This window comes from Urocampus carinirostris, chromosome 16 (genome assembly GCF_059441175.1).
Source record: "Urocampus carinirostris isolate Australia breed hairy pipefish chromosome 16, RoL_Ucar_1.0, whole genome shotgun sequence".
NCBI classification, from domain to species: Eukaryota; Metazoa; Chordata; class Actinopteri; order Syngnathiformes; family Syngnathidae; genus Urocampus; species Urocampus carinirostris.
Genome location: NC_142364.1, coordinates 26,033,753 through 26,052,234, shown reverse-complemented (window position 1 = coordinate 26,052,234; position 18,482 = coordinate 26,033,753). Strand labels below are relative to the sequence as shown.

The window sequence follows — 18,482 nt, the reverse complement described above, 5'->3', positions numbered from 1 at the left end:
CAATGCATCAAGGTTTTTTTTTTACTTTCGAGCAAGCTCTTCTGCCAATTTTCTTTAACTTAACGTGGCCCATGACTCAAAAGGTATGCCCCCATCCTCTCCTAGGCCATGTTCTCAAACATGTATACTGTATGACTATGTAGCGTCTTTAAGTAAACTTTATACTAAAATCCAAAGTATGTAATTTAAAATAACTCAATAGCTGTTCATAAAATGATCTATCTAGAGGGCTTGTTATTTTAGAATATTTCCTTTAGAACACTATGGTGCCTTTGGGCCCAGTCACACAGCCGTTTGCGTCTGTATCGCGGGTAAAATTTTGCGGGTTTTTTTTTGCCCGTGGTTGCCCGCGATGGAAAATGCGCAAAATTGGCCAACCCGCTGTTCATCGGTGGTATGCCAGCAAAACAGACGCCGGCGACTGTTCCGCTTCCTCATCGCGTCATTTCCGCGTCATTTTCTCATGTGGACCACGGGTATAAAAGCTGCCGAGCCGGCATTATGCCGAGAAATGCATCCTTGCCGAGATTTGCATCCCCTCGCTACTACAACCACTTTTACCTCGTTTTATCTAACTTTTATATCACTTTTAGGAAATTTAATGGCGAACATATAACCAAAATCACTTCGTCTTGCATTTGTTGGGAATGTAATACAACTTAAACCATTCCATCTTTGTATTTGTTGTGAATGTTATCGAACGGTAATGCACGCCGTATACAAATCACTTTTGAGCAGGTAACATGTTTATTTTGCCTTTTTCTATTCAAATCGCTCGTATTGAAACTGTTATGCACTCTACAATAAAGCTTATTTCTGCATAATAAGCTTTACGGTAGAGTGTATAACAGTTCTCAAAAGTGATTTATATACGGTGTGCATTACCGTTCGATTACGTTCACAACAAAAACAAAGACAGAATGGTTTAAGTTGTATTACATTCCCAACAAATGCAAGACGAAGTGGATTTGGTTATATGTTCGCCATTACATTCCCTAAAAGTGATATAAAAGTAAGATAAAACGAGGTAAAAGTGGTTGTAGTAGCGAGGGGATGCAAATCTCGGCAGGGATGCATTTCTCGGCATAACACCGGGCTGTAGAAATCATAACCGCTCAAGACACAGTCAAGATTTCAAGCTATGGCACCGAAGAAGCCAATATGTTATTATTGTAATAGTTTTTCATTTTTATTTTATTATCTTGTTATAAAATGAAAAGAATTGTCAAGAAATAAAAATGGATAAAGACGAGGTCACTACGGTGACAGGGATCCATGTTCACCCCTTGACGTCTCGAGCACAATCGCGCTGTATATACGCGGAGAAAGGCGTTTGACCGTCACACGCGTAACACGCTCTCATCTCATCAGCTGCACCGCCTAACAAATGATCTCCTAATGTCAATGGATTCTGGCGCTTCATCACTTTTGCTGCTGCTGGATCTTAGTGCTGCTTTTGACACAGTGCGCCACAATATCCTACTAGAACGGTTGGAAAAATGGATTGGTCTCTCAGGAACCGTCCTCTCGTGGTTCAGATCCTACCTCTCAGATAGGACGCACTGTGTGAAATATGGTGAAACGACATCTGAGCCCTTTAATGTTACCTGCGGTGTTCCGCAGGGTTCTGTGCTCGGCCCCCTACTTTTCAACATTTACATGCTTCCATTAGGTGATATTATCCGCAAGTACAATATCAGCTTCCACTGCTACGCAGACGACACTCAACTATATCTTCCGTTGGAGGAATCTTCCACACTAAACTGTGGAAATTTGGAGGCCTGTCTCACTGAGATAAAAGAGTGGATGTCACTCAATTTCTTGCGTCTTAACCCTGAAAAGACCGAAATGTTAGTCATTGGTCCTTCTAAATGCCGTGACTTCTTCTCAAAAACTGCTGTGAACCTTGACAAATGTCACATCACACAGAGTGACTCAGTTAAAAATTTAGGTGTCATATTTGACCCTGATCTATCATTTGAGATGCATGTAAAGCAAATTACTAGAACTGCCTTCTTCCATCTTCGCAACATTGCTAAAATCCGTTCAATACTGTCTCAGTCTGATGCGGAAACAATAATTCATGCATTTGTTACCTCCCGTCTCGACTACTGTAATGCACTACTTTCCGGTCTCCCGAAGTCCAGAATCAAGTCTCTTCAGCTAGTACAAAATGCCGCAGCGAGGCTTTTAACTAGGACAAAAAAGTACGATCACATAACACCGATTTTGGCTAACCTGCATTGGCTCCCAGTTAGCCAAAGATGTGACTTCAAAGTTCTCTTAGTACTGTACAAAATCATACATGGACTTGCTCCCTCTTATCTTTCAGATCTGATCTGCCGCTATGTCCCGGTCCGAAGCCTGCGATCTGAGAGTGCCGGTCTTCTGGTGATCCCGAGAGCAAAGAAGTCTTCTGCTGGTTCGAGAGCGTTCTCCATCCGGGCACCGGTGCTGTGGAATGCTCTTCCCCCTGAGATCCGATCTGCAACCTCAGTGGAAATGTTTAAATCTAAACTTAAAACTCACCTCTACTCTATTGCATACGAATAACCTACTCCTCTTGTCGGTTGACAATAGTCTGTGTAATATAGTGTAACAATCTGTGAAGCCCTTTGAGACTCTTCGTGATTTAGGGCTATACAAAAATAAATGACTTGACTTGACTTGACTTATCCTCAGTAGGGTCGCGGGGGTGCTGGAGCCCATCCCAGCAATCATCTGGCAGTGGGCAGGGGACACCCTGAACTGGTTGCCAGCCAATCGCAGGGAACACGGGGACAGACAAATCACTCGCTCATTCGCACCTAGGGACAATTTGGACCGGCCAATTCACCTGAAATGCATGTTTTTGGAATGTGGGAGGAAACCGGAGTATCCGGAGGAAACCCACGCAAGCACGGGGAGAACATACAAACTCCGCACAGGAAGTCTGGAGCTGGATTTGAACCCACGCAGGAGGTTTCCAAGACATGAACTGTGCCGCACATGCGCTAACCACTGCGCCGCCGTGCTGCCTGCGTAACACGCTAATTTCACGTAATAACACCGCGATACAGGCGCAGAACATGCTATGACCGTGCTCCACCCACGATTACCCGCTGAAATTTTGCGTCCTACCCACGTGTAACCACGCCCTGGCCGCGGCCATAGCACGTCGTTCCGCGTCATTTCCACGTCATTACCTCGTGTGTACCACGTGTGCCGCCCACGGTTAACACGTGGTCTAAAGTTTTGAGCAGCGCAAAACTTTTTCGCGCGGCCAACCGCGTGTGAATTTCCGACCGCGGGTAAAGCACTGCTGTATCTCGTCTATATGGCGATCTCAAAGCGTCCAACAGCGTCTGCTTCACGGGCAGAAATTTCTGGCCGTGATTCAGCCTCGATACGCCCGTGAAAGGCTGTGTGACCGGGCCCTAAAGTTTTGAGCAGCGCCAAACTTTTTCGCGCTGCCAACCGCGTGTGAATTTCCGACCGCGTGTAAAGCACTGCTGTATCTCGTCTGTATGGCGATCTCAAAGCGTCCAATAGCGTCCGCTTCACAGGCAGAAATTTCTGTCCGTGATTCAGCCTTGATACAGACGCAAACGGTTGTGTGACCGGGCCCTTAGGAATCGTTCTATTGGCTGATAATTCTGTAATTCTGCTCTTTTTTTTTTTTTTTACTGAATCGTTTACAAGTAAAATACAGACGCTTCCCTACGTACGACTATTCAACTTATGAAAAACGTAAGATACGGACATTTTTTTCGCAATGTTGAAAAGTAGCCGGACATTGCTGTCAGTTAGATTTGGTTTTGTGTGCACCTTTTTCGGAGTACAGGACAGTGCTGCAGTGCTTCTTTCCACCGCTACAAGCGTGTGGCGCTGTGCATCCACCCGGAAGAGGAAATCAGTTTCTTCCTAGTTCGTGTGTAAAAATTCTATACTGTATCTCCAGCGCGCTACGAACTTTGACATTTTTATTGTTTAATATCTCATGCATCTATTCAATGTGCCTGGTGTAAAGTGTAAAGAAGAGGCGAGCCGTTTCTTTTCAAACAAAGTGGAATAAGAAAGCTTTATGCGGTTGAGAAAATGGTTGGATCGCTTTTTTTCAGCCACTCTTACATGGAGGACCTCTTGAAACTCAACTTCCAAAAGTAAGTTACACTTAACTTTATTTATCTTTAAAGAGCATATTACTTTATAAAATATTCTTTTTTTTAGTGCAAATAATACAGGCTAGTTATACAAGCCTTAAACATACTTATGTAAACCCTAAACATATAAAATAGCACTCAGGCAATCTAGTTTGTAAGTAGGGCAGCGTCTGTGAGTACAATAATACCTAAGTGCAAAATACTTTGATATTGCAGGTAATGCATGAATAATAGATTACCTCCAGGGGGTAAACAATATATTAAATAAACTGACGGATCACCACCTTATCGTGTCCCGACAGATCACCACCTTATCGTGGTGGGGCACTTTGCGCGTCTCCATGACCCCTAAAGCTATGTCGGCGGGAGTCTCGTACTCCTGGTAGGGTTACCCAAGACGAACAGGTCGAAGGGTAGAGTCCAGACTAAGAGTGATCCCAAAAGCTGGTGGCGGCACACTTTGAGGCGGTTTCCTACAGACCTGGATCCCGTTAGCCGCTTGCAGTTGTAGAAAGATGCCGGTCGTCTAGGGTCTCCCTTGCCACTGGAACCATCTTCTTTACAATCAAGATAGTGGCGTTGGGGAAAGCGCACCCCTTACGCCACTTTAAAAACCGTCATTGCGCAGGTATCCTCTTTTACCTGAGTCTCCGACCACAATCCAGGATCGGACTGTTCAAACATCAGCAGACTCACAAATAAAAGAAGATGGTCATCATCGAATCGATGGACAACCCCAACGAACGAACGAAATAAACTGAAAATAAGCATCCACATAAAAAATAATATGTAATAAGGTATTATGTTGTGATTTCAGGATGATTGTACTTCAAATTAATCCAATACTTAAAATCACATAGTGAAAAAAGGGGGCCTCAAAAGACCTCATTTTGGGCCAAGAGTAGACCCATCCACTTAGGCTGATTTGTATAAAACAGAACGCGAACGCCTTAAAATTGTGTGTTTGCGAATTGCGTAAGAAAGTAAACTAGGCAGGAGGAAATCAGATTATATTCTCGCATTTTTATTGACGTCGGCTTGCATTGTCATGGAGCCCTCTATTTGCGAAACGTGGCAACGGGAGTCGGGACTTTGATGTCCTGGCCCTTCTCCAGTCTCTTCTCGCACTCAATCAGGTAGTTGACGCCATCCACCACGAGCTGCACCAGTTCCACCTGTGCACACGTCAGCAGACAAAATTTGAAATTTTGAGTCTCTGAACAAGTCAATGGCCAAAAAAACCTGCCAATCAAAGTTACAAATGTTCATGTTTGCATTATATAATTTATTCAAATACTAAACCTATTTTATGTAAATATTTCAATTGTCGGAGCGTTTTAAACATATTTTAAAAAGGATTATTCATTTTTTTAAATAAAAAGTGGTTGTAGGTAATTACTAATGTTTGATTCACTGACAAATTTCATAAAAAGGTGTTGGATCTAAGGAGCTGTATGGAATTTGCCACTTCTTTACTCGCTATCATCATCTCCTGGCTTGTATAACCATTGCAGCCTCAGTCAGCTTGTTCATGATGTGCGTGCAAGTATGTGCATCTCTTAGACGCAATGGAATAAACAATTTTTTTCTTCTTTCTTTCCGTATGAGTTGGCGTTTGGACTCTGCTTGAAGCACGCAACACCAACAAATAAGAAATTAAAAAAACGCAGGAATGAGCAGGCCGTCACTCTTCAGCACTCATATCCACCTCCCATTCTTCCTACTTAATGTGTTCCGCCCCGAACAGCTTTGTATTACGAAAGATAAAAGCAGATAAGTGCAGTGGAAAATAAAGCATAAGGGCTGTTTGAACTCAGTTGGGCATTTTTTACACATACTTTAGAGAATATATTGTTCCTTCAACTTTTTTAAGGAAAACTTAAACAAAACACTCTACTTTTAAAGCAGTTTTTACATGAATAGTTTTGAAATAAATTGGACTCCTGTGAAAACATTTATAAATGACTAAATATCAAATACAATGATACTGTATATAAGTGTGTAAATGTATATTCATTAATATTGATATAAATAATTTATATGTTTGTCTTGCTGTCGGTCACCCCTCTTGAGGGATATGACAAAGGTAGGTAGTAGGTAGATATAAAGAACATAAATGTACAGTACTGTACTGTATTTATCAAACGTCAAACGTAACTAGTTGCCACCGAAAAGTATGCTTACCTCGGACTTCCCAAGGCGGTCGTTGTTAGAGATGTCAAAGGTGTCGCCCGTGGCTGCTGTGTCAACGCCACCTGTGCCCCTTTTCTGCAAACGCAAGTTGTCCAGGATCTTGGAGAAGCGAGGATCCTGCAAGAATGGACCAGCGCTCACTCACTATGTCTACTAAAACGGTTACACAGAAAAGTTTTTCCTAGCCATCTCATTTTGTGTACCGGTACTTAAAACACTTGCCTTGCTCAATTTGGGAAGGCGCACATGCACGCCAGCTCTGAGGCCGGTACCCAGGTTGGAAGGGCACGTGAGGACGTAGCCCAGATGTTCGTTCCACATGAACTCCCAGCCCCTCTCCTGGATCAGATGTTCCACCTGTGAACACGGCTCTTGATCTTTAATGTGCAAATTGATCCTTTAAATTCAGCCTGACCACACATATTTAAACCTTTACTAACTTGAATGCATCACACTTGCTTCCTAAAGGAACACTGTGTAATATTTGAAAACAATCTCACTGTATTGTGCACTAGAACTGAAAACCAGTGTTACTAAGCACAAGGAAGTATACAAGATACGGAGACTTAAACGGACCAAACCGTAATATGTTTTTTCTTATAACCAAGTATTTTAAAAAAATACACGTTTACATGATAGATATTTTTTGCTCATTATTCAAATCTATAGCTATTTTTAATGGATATAGTTTTTTTTTTACCTATTGAAGGTGCTAAATAATACACAATGTCCCATTAATTTGAACCTTTGGACAATATAAGCCATTGGTTTTCAAATGAGGTTACATGTACCCCTGAAACGCATCAGGGCAGTCCAGGGAATACCTTACATTTTAATTCAAAGTTTTGAAGTTAAAGTGATTGCACCTAGTCAATTTACCTAGAAAGAGGTCAATAAGGATTTGTCTTAACTTACGCACATCAGTAGTTGTATCGCTGTCAATCAACATTTCTAGGATGTGTTAGACTATCAAAATGAGTCACTAAATATGTAGTCACGATTGCAAGAGTTTTCCAGCTATATTAGCTTTTTATATTTAATTATCACTTTATTGATTTTGTCGTAATAAATGTGCCTTATGTTTATTCACATATTTGAATTAAGTAATTACTTTTTGTTGTATTCACTTGACTTCTCAATGTATCCATTCATTCAGTGGTTACAATTTCTCAACATTGTCCTTAAGTGGGATCTTGTTTACTGTTGACAGTAAGGCCTTGAATATGCCTTAATTTGGAGACCTGCCTCACTGAAATAAAAGAATGGATATCACTCAACTTCTTGCGCCTTAACTCTGAAAAGACCGAAATGTTAGTTATTGGTCCATCTAAATGCCGTGATGTGTTCTCAAAAACTGCTCTGAACATTGACACGTGTAATATCACCCAGAGTGACTCAGTCAAAAATGTAGGTGTCATATTTGACCCTGATCTGTCCTTTCAAACACACGTTAAGAATATTACTAGAACAGCTTTTTTTTTTCCATCTTTGCAACATTGCTAAAATTCTCCGTATGCTGTCTCAGTCGCATGCGTGATTATAATTCATGCGTTTGTTACCTCCCGTCTCGATTACTGTAATGCACTACTCTCTGGTCTCCCGAAGTCCAAAATCAAGAGCCTTTAGCTGGTACAAAATGCTGCATCGAGGCTTTTAACTAAGACAAGAAAGTTTGATCACATTACCCTGATTTTAGCTAACCTGCATTGGCTCCCTGTTAGCTTAAGACATAATTTTAAGGTTCTGCTGGTATTATACAAAATCATGCATAGACTTGCTCCCTCATATCTTTCCGATTTAATTTCCCCCTATGTTCCGGTTCAGAGCCTTCGCTCTAAAAATGGTCTTTTAGGGTTCCCAAGAGCCAAGAAGATTGACACAGGTTTGAGAGCGTTCTCCATTCGGGCCCAGGTGCTGTGGAATGCTCTTCCCCCTAAGATTCGATCTGCAACCTCAGTGGAACTGTTTAAATCTAGGCTTAAAACACACTTCTATTCGATAGCATATGAATAACCTGTATTTTATGTTGACAATAACTGTATTTTTTGTTATTTCAACATCCTTTGCAGCCTGGTCGTCCTTGGAAGGGGGATTACCTCACATGTTTTCCTCATGTTGAGGTTTTTGAGTTTTTCCTTGCCCACATTTAGGTTTTAGATCAGGGGATGGTGTAATAATAATCTGTGGTTTGTAATGATCTGTGGTCCCTTTGAGACTCTTTGTGATTAAGGGCTATACAAACATGACTTGACTAGACTTGACTAATCCTATTATACTACCTGCAAATTCCAGTTTGAACCAATTTTAACAAATGTCTATTGTGAAGCTTGGACTTTCTGATTTAACCAGGAAAATCCCATTTAGGTTAAGTTTCATTCTTCTCAAAGTACGCCCCTTTCCTTCAAAAACAATGGTCAGACACTTTGTCAAAGCTTGTTTGGGAAGGTTTTTGTCTTCTTGACAAGCCCAGAATATTCCGTTTATTATTTTTTTTCATTGTAATAAAACTCCATAGACCTGCTCTCTTCAGCTCTTGTGTCTTTGTCCAAAAATCTCAGCGAAACACTGGATGTTGAAACGAAGAGTCTTCCACCTTACAGATGATATTCAAACATACATACATACGTACATAAAAGCACACTTGTATTCATATTTCTAAAGAGTCATACCTGCTTCAGTCCTCTGCAAAACCTCTCAAAGACCCTTTTCATGTTGCCCCCCTTCTCCATGGAAATGACCCTGGTGTGGTCCTCCTCATTGATCCAGATCAAGAAGGTCTTCTCGTTGTTATGCCTGGGGAGGGGGATCAAAAGACTCAACAGATAGCTTGTTTACCAATAGAAACACAGAAAACAAATGGGGGCTATTGGGGTGGGATGCTTGGGGAGGTCATGCAACATAACACACTCGTGGCCTACCAGATGCCCCTGGCATCGGGCCAGTCCCGCGCCATGAAGGCACAAGTCAGCAGGGGGGACACGGGCTTGTCAAACAGGAAGTGGTCCTACAGGTTTTTATCAAAACGGAAGAAGAAAATACTCAAAACATACAAAAGCAGAAGGACTGGGAAGAAGGCAAAGACAATAATTGTCTCTTTCAAAGGTGCTAACGCTAAGCTGGAATTTCTATCATGTTACGTGAGGGTTTTTTTTCCCCAAACCTTCTTACCAGATGCCCCTTGCATCGGGCCAGTCTCGGGCCATAAAGGCGGATGTAAGTAAAGGAGACACAGGCTTGTCAAACAGGAAGTGGTCCTGATAAGAGCGCAGTGGACGAGTCAGAAAACAAGGGGCGAACAAGTTAACAGCAGGTCTATTTGATTAAAATCAACAGGCTATATATTTTAGGTAATTTGACATACTTTCTTACTTCTTTTTAATGCAAACTATAATTATATTCAATATGAATTCTTGTTTTAGTGTACTTCCCTCTCTCTAAAACTATTTTTTCCTTCATACATGAATTGACTAGTATTTATACGTTTAGCAAGCATACGGCCCAGCGTTGCAGAGCATTCTACTTGGGCGAGGTTGTTGAGGCTGTTGTTTGTTGAAACGCGTGCATAAGAAACGATTGCATCGATCAAAGAATTGGTTCGGATGAAAAAATTGGATTCGGCTGCTTGGAATGGTTGGTGGTTGGGAGCTGTAGTACCAAAATTGGCGGCCAGAGGATGTTAGAAACCCCACGGAAGCAGAGTTCACAAAAGTAGGTGTTTATCGATTTTGTTGGTGTTTATTGGGGGTGCCTTGACACAAAACCTAGCCTCCTTTTCTCCAGTGTAATCCGCTGCGTGGCCGTAACACTCAAGGTAAGACTAAGATAAAAGCAGTTTAGCGCGGTGGGGAAAAATATATAAAGGCTCTATGAACTCAGTTGGGTATTGTTAACACATACCTAATAGAAAATATATTTGATTTTACCTTTTCAAACTACGCATCCCACCTTTAAGTTCTAGTTATCTACTTCTCGGAAAATTTCACTCTTATGCAGTCAGGACAGGTAGGTGAGGCACAGCTGTCATCAAGGAAAATTACATCACATGGTTATACTTATTAAGTGTTAAAGTTCTTTTTCGTTTAACTTCATAAGTTTTCGATTTTTCAAAGTTGTTGAGTTTTTACATTATATTAGGGATATTATAATGTGCAGAGGAAGAGTGAGGCACACGATTATTTTGCCTCACAGCACAAGGCGATAATTAGACCTTGGCTTCAGGTTTAGTGTACACCTCTGCCCCAAATAATACAATTATTGAAAGTACATTATTAGCAAGCTAATGTCAAGTCAAGCCATCGAGTAATTTTATTCTTGTTGCATAGACTTTTTTTTATAATGGAGGGCTATGCTATAAGTTAAGGAAAGACAATACAAGGGTTTTTTTCTGTGCTACAGTTACACATTGCTTTCTTTCTCTGCTAATCCAATGATGGATAAGATGTAGGTTCATTTATTTGTAAATCTGACTGTGCCTCACAAGAAGGAAATCTCAGTGCACGCCACTGTGGGATCTGTAAGTTGGAATGTTCTACTGGAATGAAGTTGGACGCAGGTCAGTATTTACCCTGGCATAGAGCCCATTTGAAAATGCCCTCATGAATATAATTCATGAGGCATTCAACCTCCGTCTTTTTGGATATATGACCCCGATTATTCTGTCCCCCAGCGCGTAAATTTTCTTTTTGCGACCCACAAAAATCATTGGAATGCTTACATCGATGAGCTGCTGCTGCTCTTTCTCGGTCATCTCTCCCAGGCTGTAGTAGCGCCCCGCCAGGTCGCCCTTGAGGCCGGCCAGAGCCGTGACGGCCACCCTCTCTACCTCGCGGCGCTCCGCCCGGCTGCAGGCGGGCGGGAGGCTGAGGCCTCGGATGCTGCGACCGGTGCGCACGCGAGAGGACAGGACGTAGTTTTCGTCGAACATTCCATTTGACAGCTGTTAAACAAAGATCGCATCAATTTGATGGCCATTATTTGACGGAAATGTGTGAATAAGATGGCATATAAAGACCTTCGAGGCGTCCAGGTCCGTAGGGTGGGTCATAGTCTTGGGGTCATAGCCGTTGTGGCGGTCCTTGATGACCGGGTCAAAGAGATCCGCAAAAACCTGGAACCAAACAACCAAGTCCAGCATAGGTATGGATAAAGGAACCTAGAGAGTACACTGTGGTCAGAGATATTTTTCTACGGATAAATCATTGCTCAAATTTGGTATTATACTACTGTAAAAACTCATGTATAACACGTCCCCAAACTTAGAGGTATTTTGTGAGTAAAAAAATCAAGCGTGATATGGGGTATATGCAGAAGGTAAGGACTTTTATTTATTTCTGTGCGGCCTGGTACCAAATGACCCACGGCCTAGTACCAGACCCTGGCTTGGTGGTTGTGACCACTAGTTTATGCCAACCTGCTGACCTCTGCCTGCAACATGTGACTGAGTATATTGGAGCTTGATTTTTAGTTCGACTTTGAAGCCCCAATTGTTTTTTTCTGTCAATTCTACCTAGCAACAAAATATCAAGTAGTGACAGAAATATTTTTGTTGGTAACCAATGGTTGTGTCCGACAGACAGACCATGAGTGTGTGTTTTTTAAATGGAACTCCAAGAAAATATTAGGTAAACAACAAGTGATTTCAAATTTTAACTGAACCAGTATCTGTTTCCCGAGATTTATCAAGTGTAAGGTAGGCATTGGTACTCACTATGGCAATCAATGCCTTTTAATGGCCATTTAACATTCAGGTCATCAAATGCATTATTATTGCGTATTATGTAATGCCTCCTAAAGATAAAAACCCAAGTAATCAAAAAATATATATATTTTTGAATAATAGTCATGTCAAGTCATGTTTATTTGTATAGCCCTTAATCACTAAGAGCCTCTAAGGGCTGCACAGACCACAGATTATTGCAAACCACAGACTAATTATTACACCATTTTTTAAAACACTTGTAGGACAAGAGAGATGTATTCATTCTATATCATATGAGCCTCACATAAAGGTAGAGGACATAATTGTCCGCCATTTTGCTGCTTCGGGTACCTTTACAAATCAAAAACCTTGTGAAATGGTAGGCAAAAAAGGAGAGCAAAAAGGGTGCGACTTAGTTACTTCGAGTCTCTGTAGTTTGTATTCTTCCTTGTGCCTTGTAGTGTAGTTTTACGTTGTACTACACACTAAAACTGCATCTAGTGGTCAAATATTACAGGGTTCCTTTAAAAAGTTAAATTGTTACTAATAGTTTTGATCAATGAATTCTGCTGGGCATAAAGTAATCTTAACCGTTGACTGCCACAATATTATTCCCAAGAATTATTCCAATAAAAGGAAGGGAAAGTACTGATACCGCCCTCTTTTGAACTATTGGTAATTGTTATGATAGTTGATACCAATACCGGCTATGTCACAATTTGTCAAACTGCGCTGACTCTTTCAGCCCCAGCTGCCATTCGTTCCCCAATTAGCCCTCCTATTTAAGCACGTCATTCTTGTTCACTCCTTGTCAGTCCGTCAGCCAACCTTAGGACATGCAAGGCAAGCACTTTTTTACTCCGGCTCCTGTCTGTCCCGACCTGTTCATGTATCCTGCTTAATTCCGTCCCCTATTTCCTGTTCCGATTTCCGACCACGCACCGTTCTCCCGTCTCGGCTACACGACTTGTTTCGATCTCTGACTACCCTATGTTCTCCCGTCCCAGCTACCAGACTTGCTTCCGATCTCCAACCACGCTCCGTTCTCTCTCCCCGGCTACACGACTTGCTTTCGATCTCCGACCAGGCTCCGTTCTCCCGTCCCGGCTGTCAGACTTGATTCCGGTCCCCGACCACGCCTCGTTGCGAGGGATTCCTGCCCCTCCTGCCTAGCGAGCACCGGATTGCTGTTGTTTTTTCCTTTCGCCCTGACTTCCCTGTTCCCTTAATAAAGCATTGTGTTAAAGTTACGCATTTGGGTCCACTGCTTGTTCCGGTTGTGACAGGCTACTATTTAATGGCCATTTAACATTCAGGTAATCAAACACATGCCATATTAAGGGAATCATTGTTGGAATTAAATGGTGTGTTTAAAATAAACCATTTTCTGCAAAGGAAAGGCCTTTTCACATATTTTGATATTGATTACTTCTTAAGATTTGTGTTTTGGCAGAGTTCTAAAAGAAATGTGGTTCTAAACATAATCAGTTATTTCATGTAACACTTTGCTTCATGATTTCTGCCTTGTAATAAATGTCATTCAAAGAAAAAAGCCAACCTCATAGCTTTCCTCGTCGCCCGCCACGCAGCCCACAGTCTTGATAAATGGGTGCCCCGGGTTGTCCACGCCGGTCTGAATGCACTGATCCAAGGTCCAGTTGTTGGGGGTGACCTTGTCACGGAGCTTGGCGTAAATGGCCGGCGTCAGCGCCTTAGCCATGCAGTTGTTGTGCTTGCGAAGGTCAGGAAAGTCTGAGCTAGAGGGTGATAGAAATTATGGGAGGAGGTGAGTGTGAAATTTACCCAGCTGGTGAGTCTGGGAGAAATGTGAGCGGGTGACTATAATTTGGTGTCATGACTTTTACACTAAAACTTGACATAAGTCTTGCACCTCTCACAAACACAATACATAGTCATGAAGTTATGCATCAAACCGAATTATTTACATATTATATTTTCACAAAGCAATACATCCGAACTCTTGACTGACTCAAAAGACCAAATTGACACCGAACCAATGACTAGGGATCTTTTCAGACCGATACTGATAAAATACTGAAGTCTAGTGTACTGATACCATTTACTGATACTATTAATAATGACTGGTATTTTAAAAGAAAATACTTATATACAGACTTAAATACATACCTGTCTACCTCAGCCAATTGGTCCCCTTATTAATGATTGCGATTCCCCTCATTAGGTAATAATGAACCTTACAAACACAATGTAGCACCTATTCACTCACAGCAAGTCAGACTATAGAGGAAAGCAACAAAGAATCTGTGTAAATAATGCAATAATGAAATATGATTTTCGATGTTTAGCAGCTACTTGAGGTGTATTACTAATTGAATGTCGCAGTAGCACTTCTAAGTCCAAAATTCCTCTTGACGAATATCACCTTGCAGGATAGAGCTTGTTCCGGGCTTCCGCCGCCAATGAGCTGCTGTCGCTCATCAGGAAGCCGGTCGCCATGGTGCCAGCCCCCAAAGTGGCCAACAGGGCGGCGGTGTTACGGCCAGACATCAGACGAGTAAAGGAGTTAGCCATCTTTAGTTTGACTAAAAGGAAGAGCTAGATGAAGTAAAAAGTTTAATTATTCAACAAATAAGAAGGCTTTAAATACTTTTTATAGATATATTTCCCTTCCTCTCCTTATTTCCATTTATGTTAATAGTATAGTAGACACTCCAAATAAGAAGAGAAGACATGAATGGGTTTTGAACTTGCAAATCGAACAGGAGAAGATTGTACAAAAGCTTTTACAATGCCAAATCCTTAATCTGTTCTAAAAGCCCTCCCCTGAGACCTTTCTGTTTATTAAATATCCTAGGTTACAAAAAGCAGATCCATCCTAAAGGGTGTGGAATCAAAGAAAAGCAACATAATTGGCGGATAGTGACAGTGATGTAAACCTGGCAATAACATAGTAACATCATTTTATTAACATGATGAGTTGTTATTTTAGAAATGCATATCAAGCCGGGTGCCCCATTGTGCTTATTAGTATAAAAGGGTTGGGCAACTCTAATATAAACAGTCTCATTTGCAAGTGTGTAACAATTAAAAACAGAATTTCTGAGCATTTTTGGAGCCACTAGGGCGGTGCTAAAGAGCCACATGTGGCCCTAGAGCACAGGTGTCAAACTCACGCCCGCAGGCCATATCCGGCCCGGCGTACAATTATATCCAGCCCGTGAAATCATTTTATATACATCTACTATAATGGCCCAGGTGTGTAAAACGCTGATAACTTCCAAACTATACCCGGATGCTAAAAAACAAAATGGCCGAGAAAATTATGTTAACTGACATTGCCGGTAAACCCGTGTGTCTTATTTGTGGAATTTTTGTGGCCGTAATTAAGGAATTTAATGTAAAACGGCACTACAAGACAAAACTTCAGAGTAAGCTGAAAAACTTGAATCCAGAGAAAAGATACAGAAAGTTGAAAGGTTAAAGAAGAATATGAAGATGTTTTTCACCAAAGAAAATTCCCAAAGTGAAATGCACAAATTGTATTTATATTTCCGTTTATTTAGGACAGGAGATATTTTTAAGGAGAGCAACGATTTGTAATTTAATTTTTAAGTTTGTTTATTCTGGAATAATATTCCTGACTTTTTTAAATTCATTTAAAAAAAATTTTTTTTTTTTTTTTAAATGGCAAGTTTTAGTGTATTCAATAAATGTTTATCCTGTTCGGCCCGCGACCAAAGGTGTGGTTTGAGTTCTGGCCCTCTGTATAAATGAGTTTGACACCCCTGCCCTAGAGCGTCAGATTGCTGATGCATGTATGTATCAATATGGGCATAACCCTTGTCGACCTTTTTGGGTCGACTGATAACTGAAATGTACGGACATTTTGGATGTCGCCAAGCATAACTGGATTGTACATCTGAAAATCTTCCTGTTGAAATCTGCAGAGAGAGAAGGTCATCAGAATGTCACTAGGAGCTAGTTTAGTAAACCAGATTTGTGTCTGTCCCCTAACAAGCTTAGTGGAAGCTGCGGCACGTGCTGTTAGCATCTTAAGGCTGTCTCCTAGTTCGCTTAGGAAGGTGGACACGATGCATGTGGCTCTGCAGGGGTCGCTTTCCTTTGCAGCGGCAATGCGCCACCGTCATCTCCACTTCTATATTTATACAGACTGAATATTTTGGGCTGATCACAAGACCATTGTGCCACTAGGATGCCAAGAAAGACTGGACGTGGGCCATGCAGGGCTCACAATGTCATTGAGGTTCTGGCCACCAGTGCGAGTGACTTTCCATGATGACGGATATTGCATGACAAAAAGTCAGAAAGTCACATAAAGGCAAGAAACAAACAGATATCACTTGATCACTAAGTCCACTTAATAGTTTTAAAAGCTCGCCCTGGCTAAAAGCCTCCAGTGAACTTTAACCTGTGGTATATTTATATATGAATACAAAATTTGTACACGTTGTCATTTAAAACCATAACACATTATTCATAATATTACATATAATAATGTTGTTTTGCAACTAAAGTTACTTTTCAAAATATATTGGGACTAATGTGAAGAAAAAAATCAGTAACTAGCATGAAAACATGCCTAACCAATAATACTAGACTATTAGAAGTGACAATCTTTTTTGCATTAAAGGGAAAATAATTACCTGAGTCGAAGCTGCAATGCCTTGAAGCCGGCTGTCTTCTCTTAATGAGCTTTAACACGCTGCCCTCTTACTTGACTCCACCCACTTACACTCTAAAACCAACCCCCTTGAGCCCTCTAGGCCAATCAGCATTTGAAATTTTGGCGCATTAGTGATAAAAGTAATTGGTTACTTCATTTAAAAAGTAATTCAGTTACCCTCAGATTACTTACACCAAAAAGTAGCATGTTACTCTGAAAGTAACAAATTACCGTGTATACTCACACAAAAGCCAACCCCCTAAAACTGCTTTAAAATAGCAACATATAAAATAAATGGAAGAAAACGTGTACACCAACCTGTAGAAGCAGTAAAGCCTTCATAATTCTTGGCTTGTGCAATCTTGAGAGCTTGCAAACAAACACTTGAGACACATCTTGTCCAACCACTCAAAGATCTTCTCAATTCTCTGTACTGTCCAAGACATTTTCTTTTTTCTCGAGGTATGGTGTGGTGCAAAAAGTTATTTTTAAATAAAAAGATCTAAAATTCCGCACACTTTTACCTAAAATCGGTGCACTTTTTACCCAAAAGATCTCCCCTTAGGTTGTTGTCCTTGTATAAACAAATATGCATATATATATATATATATATATATATATATATATATATATATATATACACATATGTGTGTGTGTGTGGGGAAAGAGCGAAACACCCTCCTGCCCCCTTGGAACACCTCCTCAGCAGCTGCCCAAAAGACCCTGGTTGATGGTCGCTATCGCTGGCGCCATGACCAGGTTCTGAAAGCAGTTGCTGAGTGCATTGCCCTAGCAGTCAACAGGGGCAAACACCATCAAGCCACAAGCAAGGTAGTCAATTTCATCAAGGCAGGGGAGAAACCCAGGGCTTGTGCACAAACAACATCCGGACTCCTCCACATTGCCTCTGATTGGCAGTTGCATGTCGACCTTGGGAAACAACTAAGGTTCCCGCAGCATATATCAGCAACATCGCTCCGACCGCACATGATAATTACCTCAGAGACTTCAAATCACCTGATCATGCTAGAGCTCACAGTCCCGTGGGAAGAGCGCATTGAGGAAGCCAATGAAAGGAAACGCGCAAAGTACCAGGAGCTGGTGGAGGAGAGCAGGGGCAGGGGCTGGAAAGTTTTCTTTGAGCCAATAGAGGTCGGCTGTAGGGGTTTTGCTGGACGATTTTACTGCAAAGTTCTAGGACGGTTGGGTGTGACAGGAGCAGCCAAGAAGAAAGCCCTTAAATCCGCTAGTGAAGCTGCAGAAAAAGCCACCAGGTGGCTTTGGCTCAAAAGGGCAGATCCGTGGACTGCTACTGGGACGCAAGTTGAGGCCTGATCAACCTCAGCTGGGTCACCTGGGCGAGAGTGTCTGATGTTGCGAGACCCGAAACACTTAATGAACTCAGCATACATCACTGACGATGCGTCCCAGTTGCATCCAGGAGATGTTTCTTTCAAGTCAAGAAATATACACATATATGAGCTATTTATATTTTATTTTTAGTTGTAAAATTGGCTTTGATGCAAGTATATAAGTATATGTGGTAGGAATAATGTATACATGAGGAGAAATTCAGCGATCTGGTACTCTGTGCTTGGGGGGGGGGGGCGCCACCATAACTGTATTCTGTTTTATTTTGTAGGCATATGAACTCAAAATTTGCATACACATTCTGTGCCTAATTGAAAAAGAGTGAGAGCAACACGTGATCGGGGTCGGAAACGAGTCGTTAATCAGAACGGGAAAGTAGTCGTAGTCGGGAACAAAAAGAGGTCGTAAGCCG

At 41.5% G+C, this 18,482-nt stretch overlaps 1 protein-coding gene across 2 annotated transcripts; it reads right to left on the bottom strand.

The window, feature by feature from the left end:
- Positions 1 to 5,145: 5,145 nt before the first annotated feature.
- Positions 5,146 to 16,757, bottom strand: ckmt2a (creatine kinase, mitochondrial 2a (sarcomeric)). Of its 2 annotated transcripts, none has more exons than XM_088355324.1 (10): positions 16,680 to 16,757; positions 14,438 to 14,597; positions 13,592 to 13,790; positions 11,347 to 11,442; positions 11,050 to 11,271; positions 9,504 to 9,589; positions 9,005 to 9,128; positions 6,558 to 6,692; positions 6,327 to 6,452; positions 5,146 to 5,317 (listed from the first exon to the last, which is right to left on the bottom strand). In XM_088355324.1, exons 2-10 carry the CDS (start codon positions 14,584 to 14,586, stop codon positions 5,201 to 5,203), a joined length of 1,254 nt encoding a protein of 417 aa, XP_088211450.1. In that variant the 5' UTR covers positions 14,587 to 14,597; positions 16,680 to 16,757; the 3' UTR covers positions 5,146 to 5,200. The 2 variants fall into 2 exon arrangements, with proteins under 2 accessions (XP_088211450.1, XP_088211451.1); XM_088355325.1 differs by lacking the exon at positions 9,504 to 9,589 and adding an exon at positions 9,254 to 9,339.
- Positions 16,758 to 18,482: the final 1,725 nt, after the last annotated feature.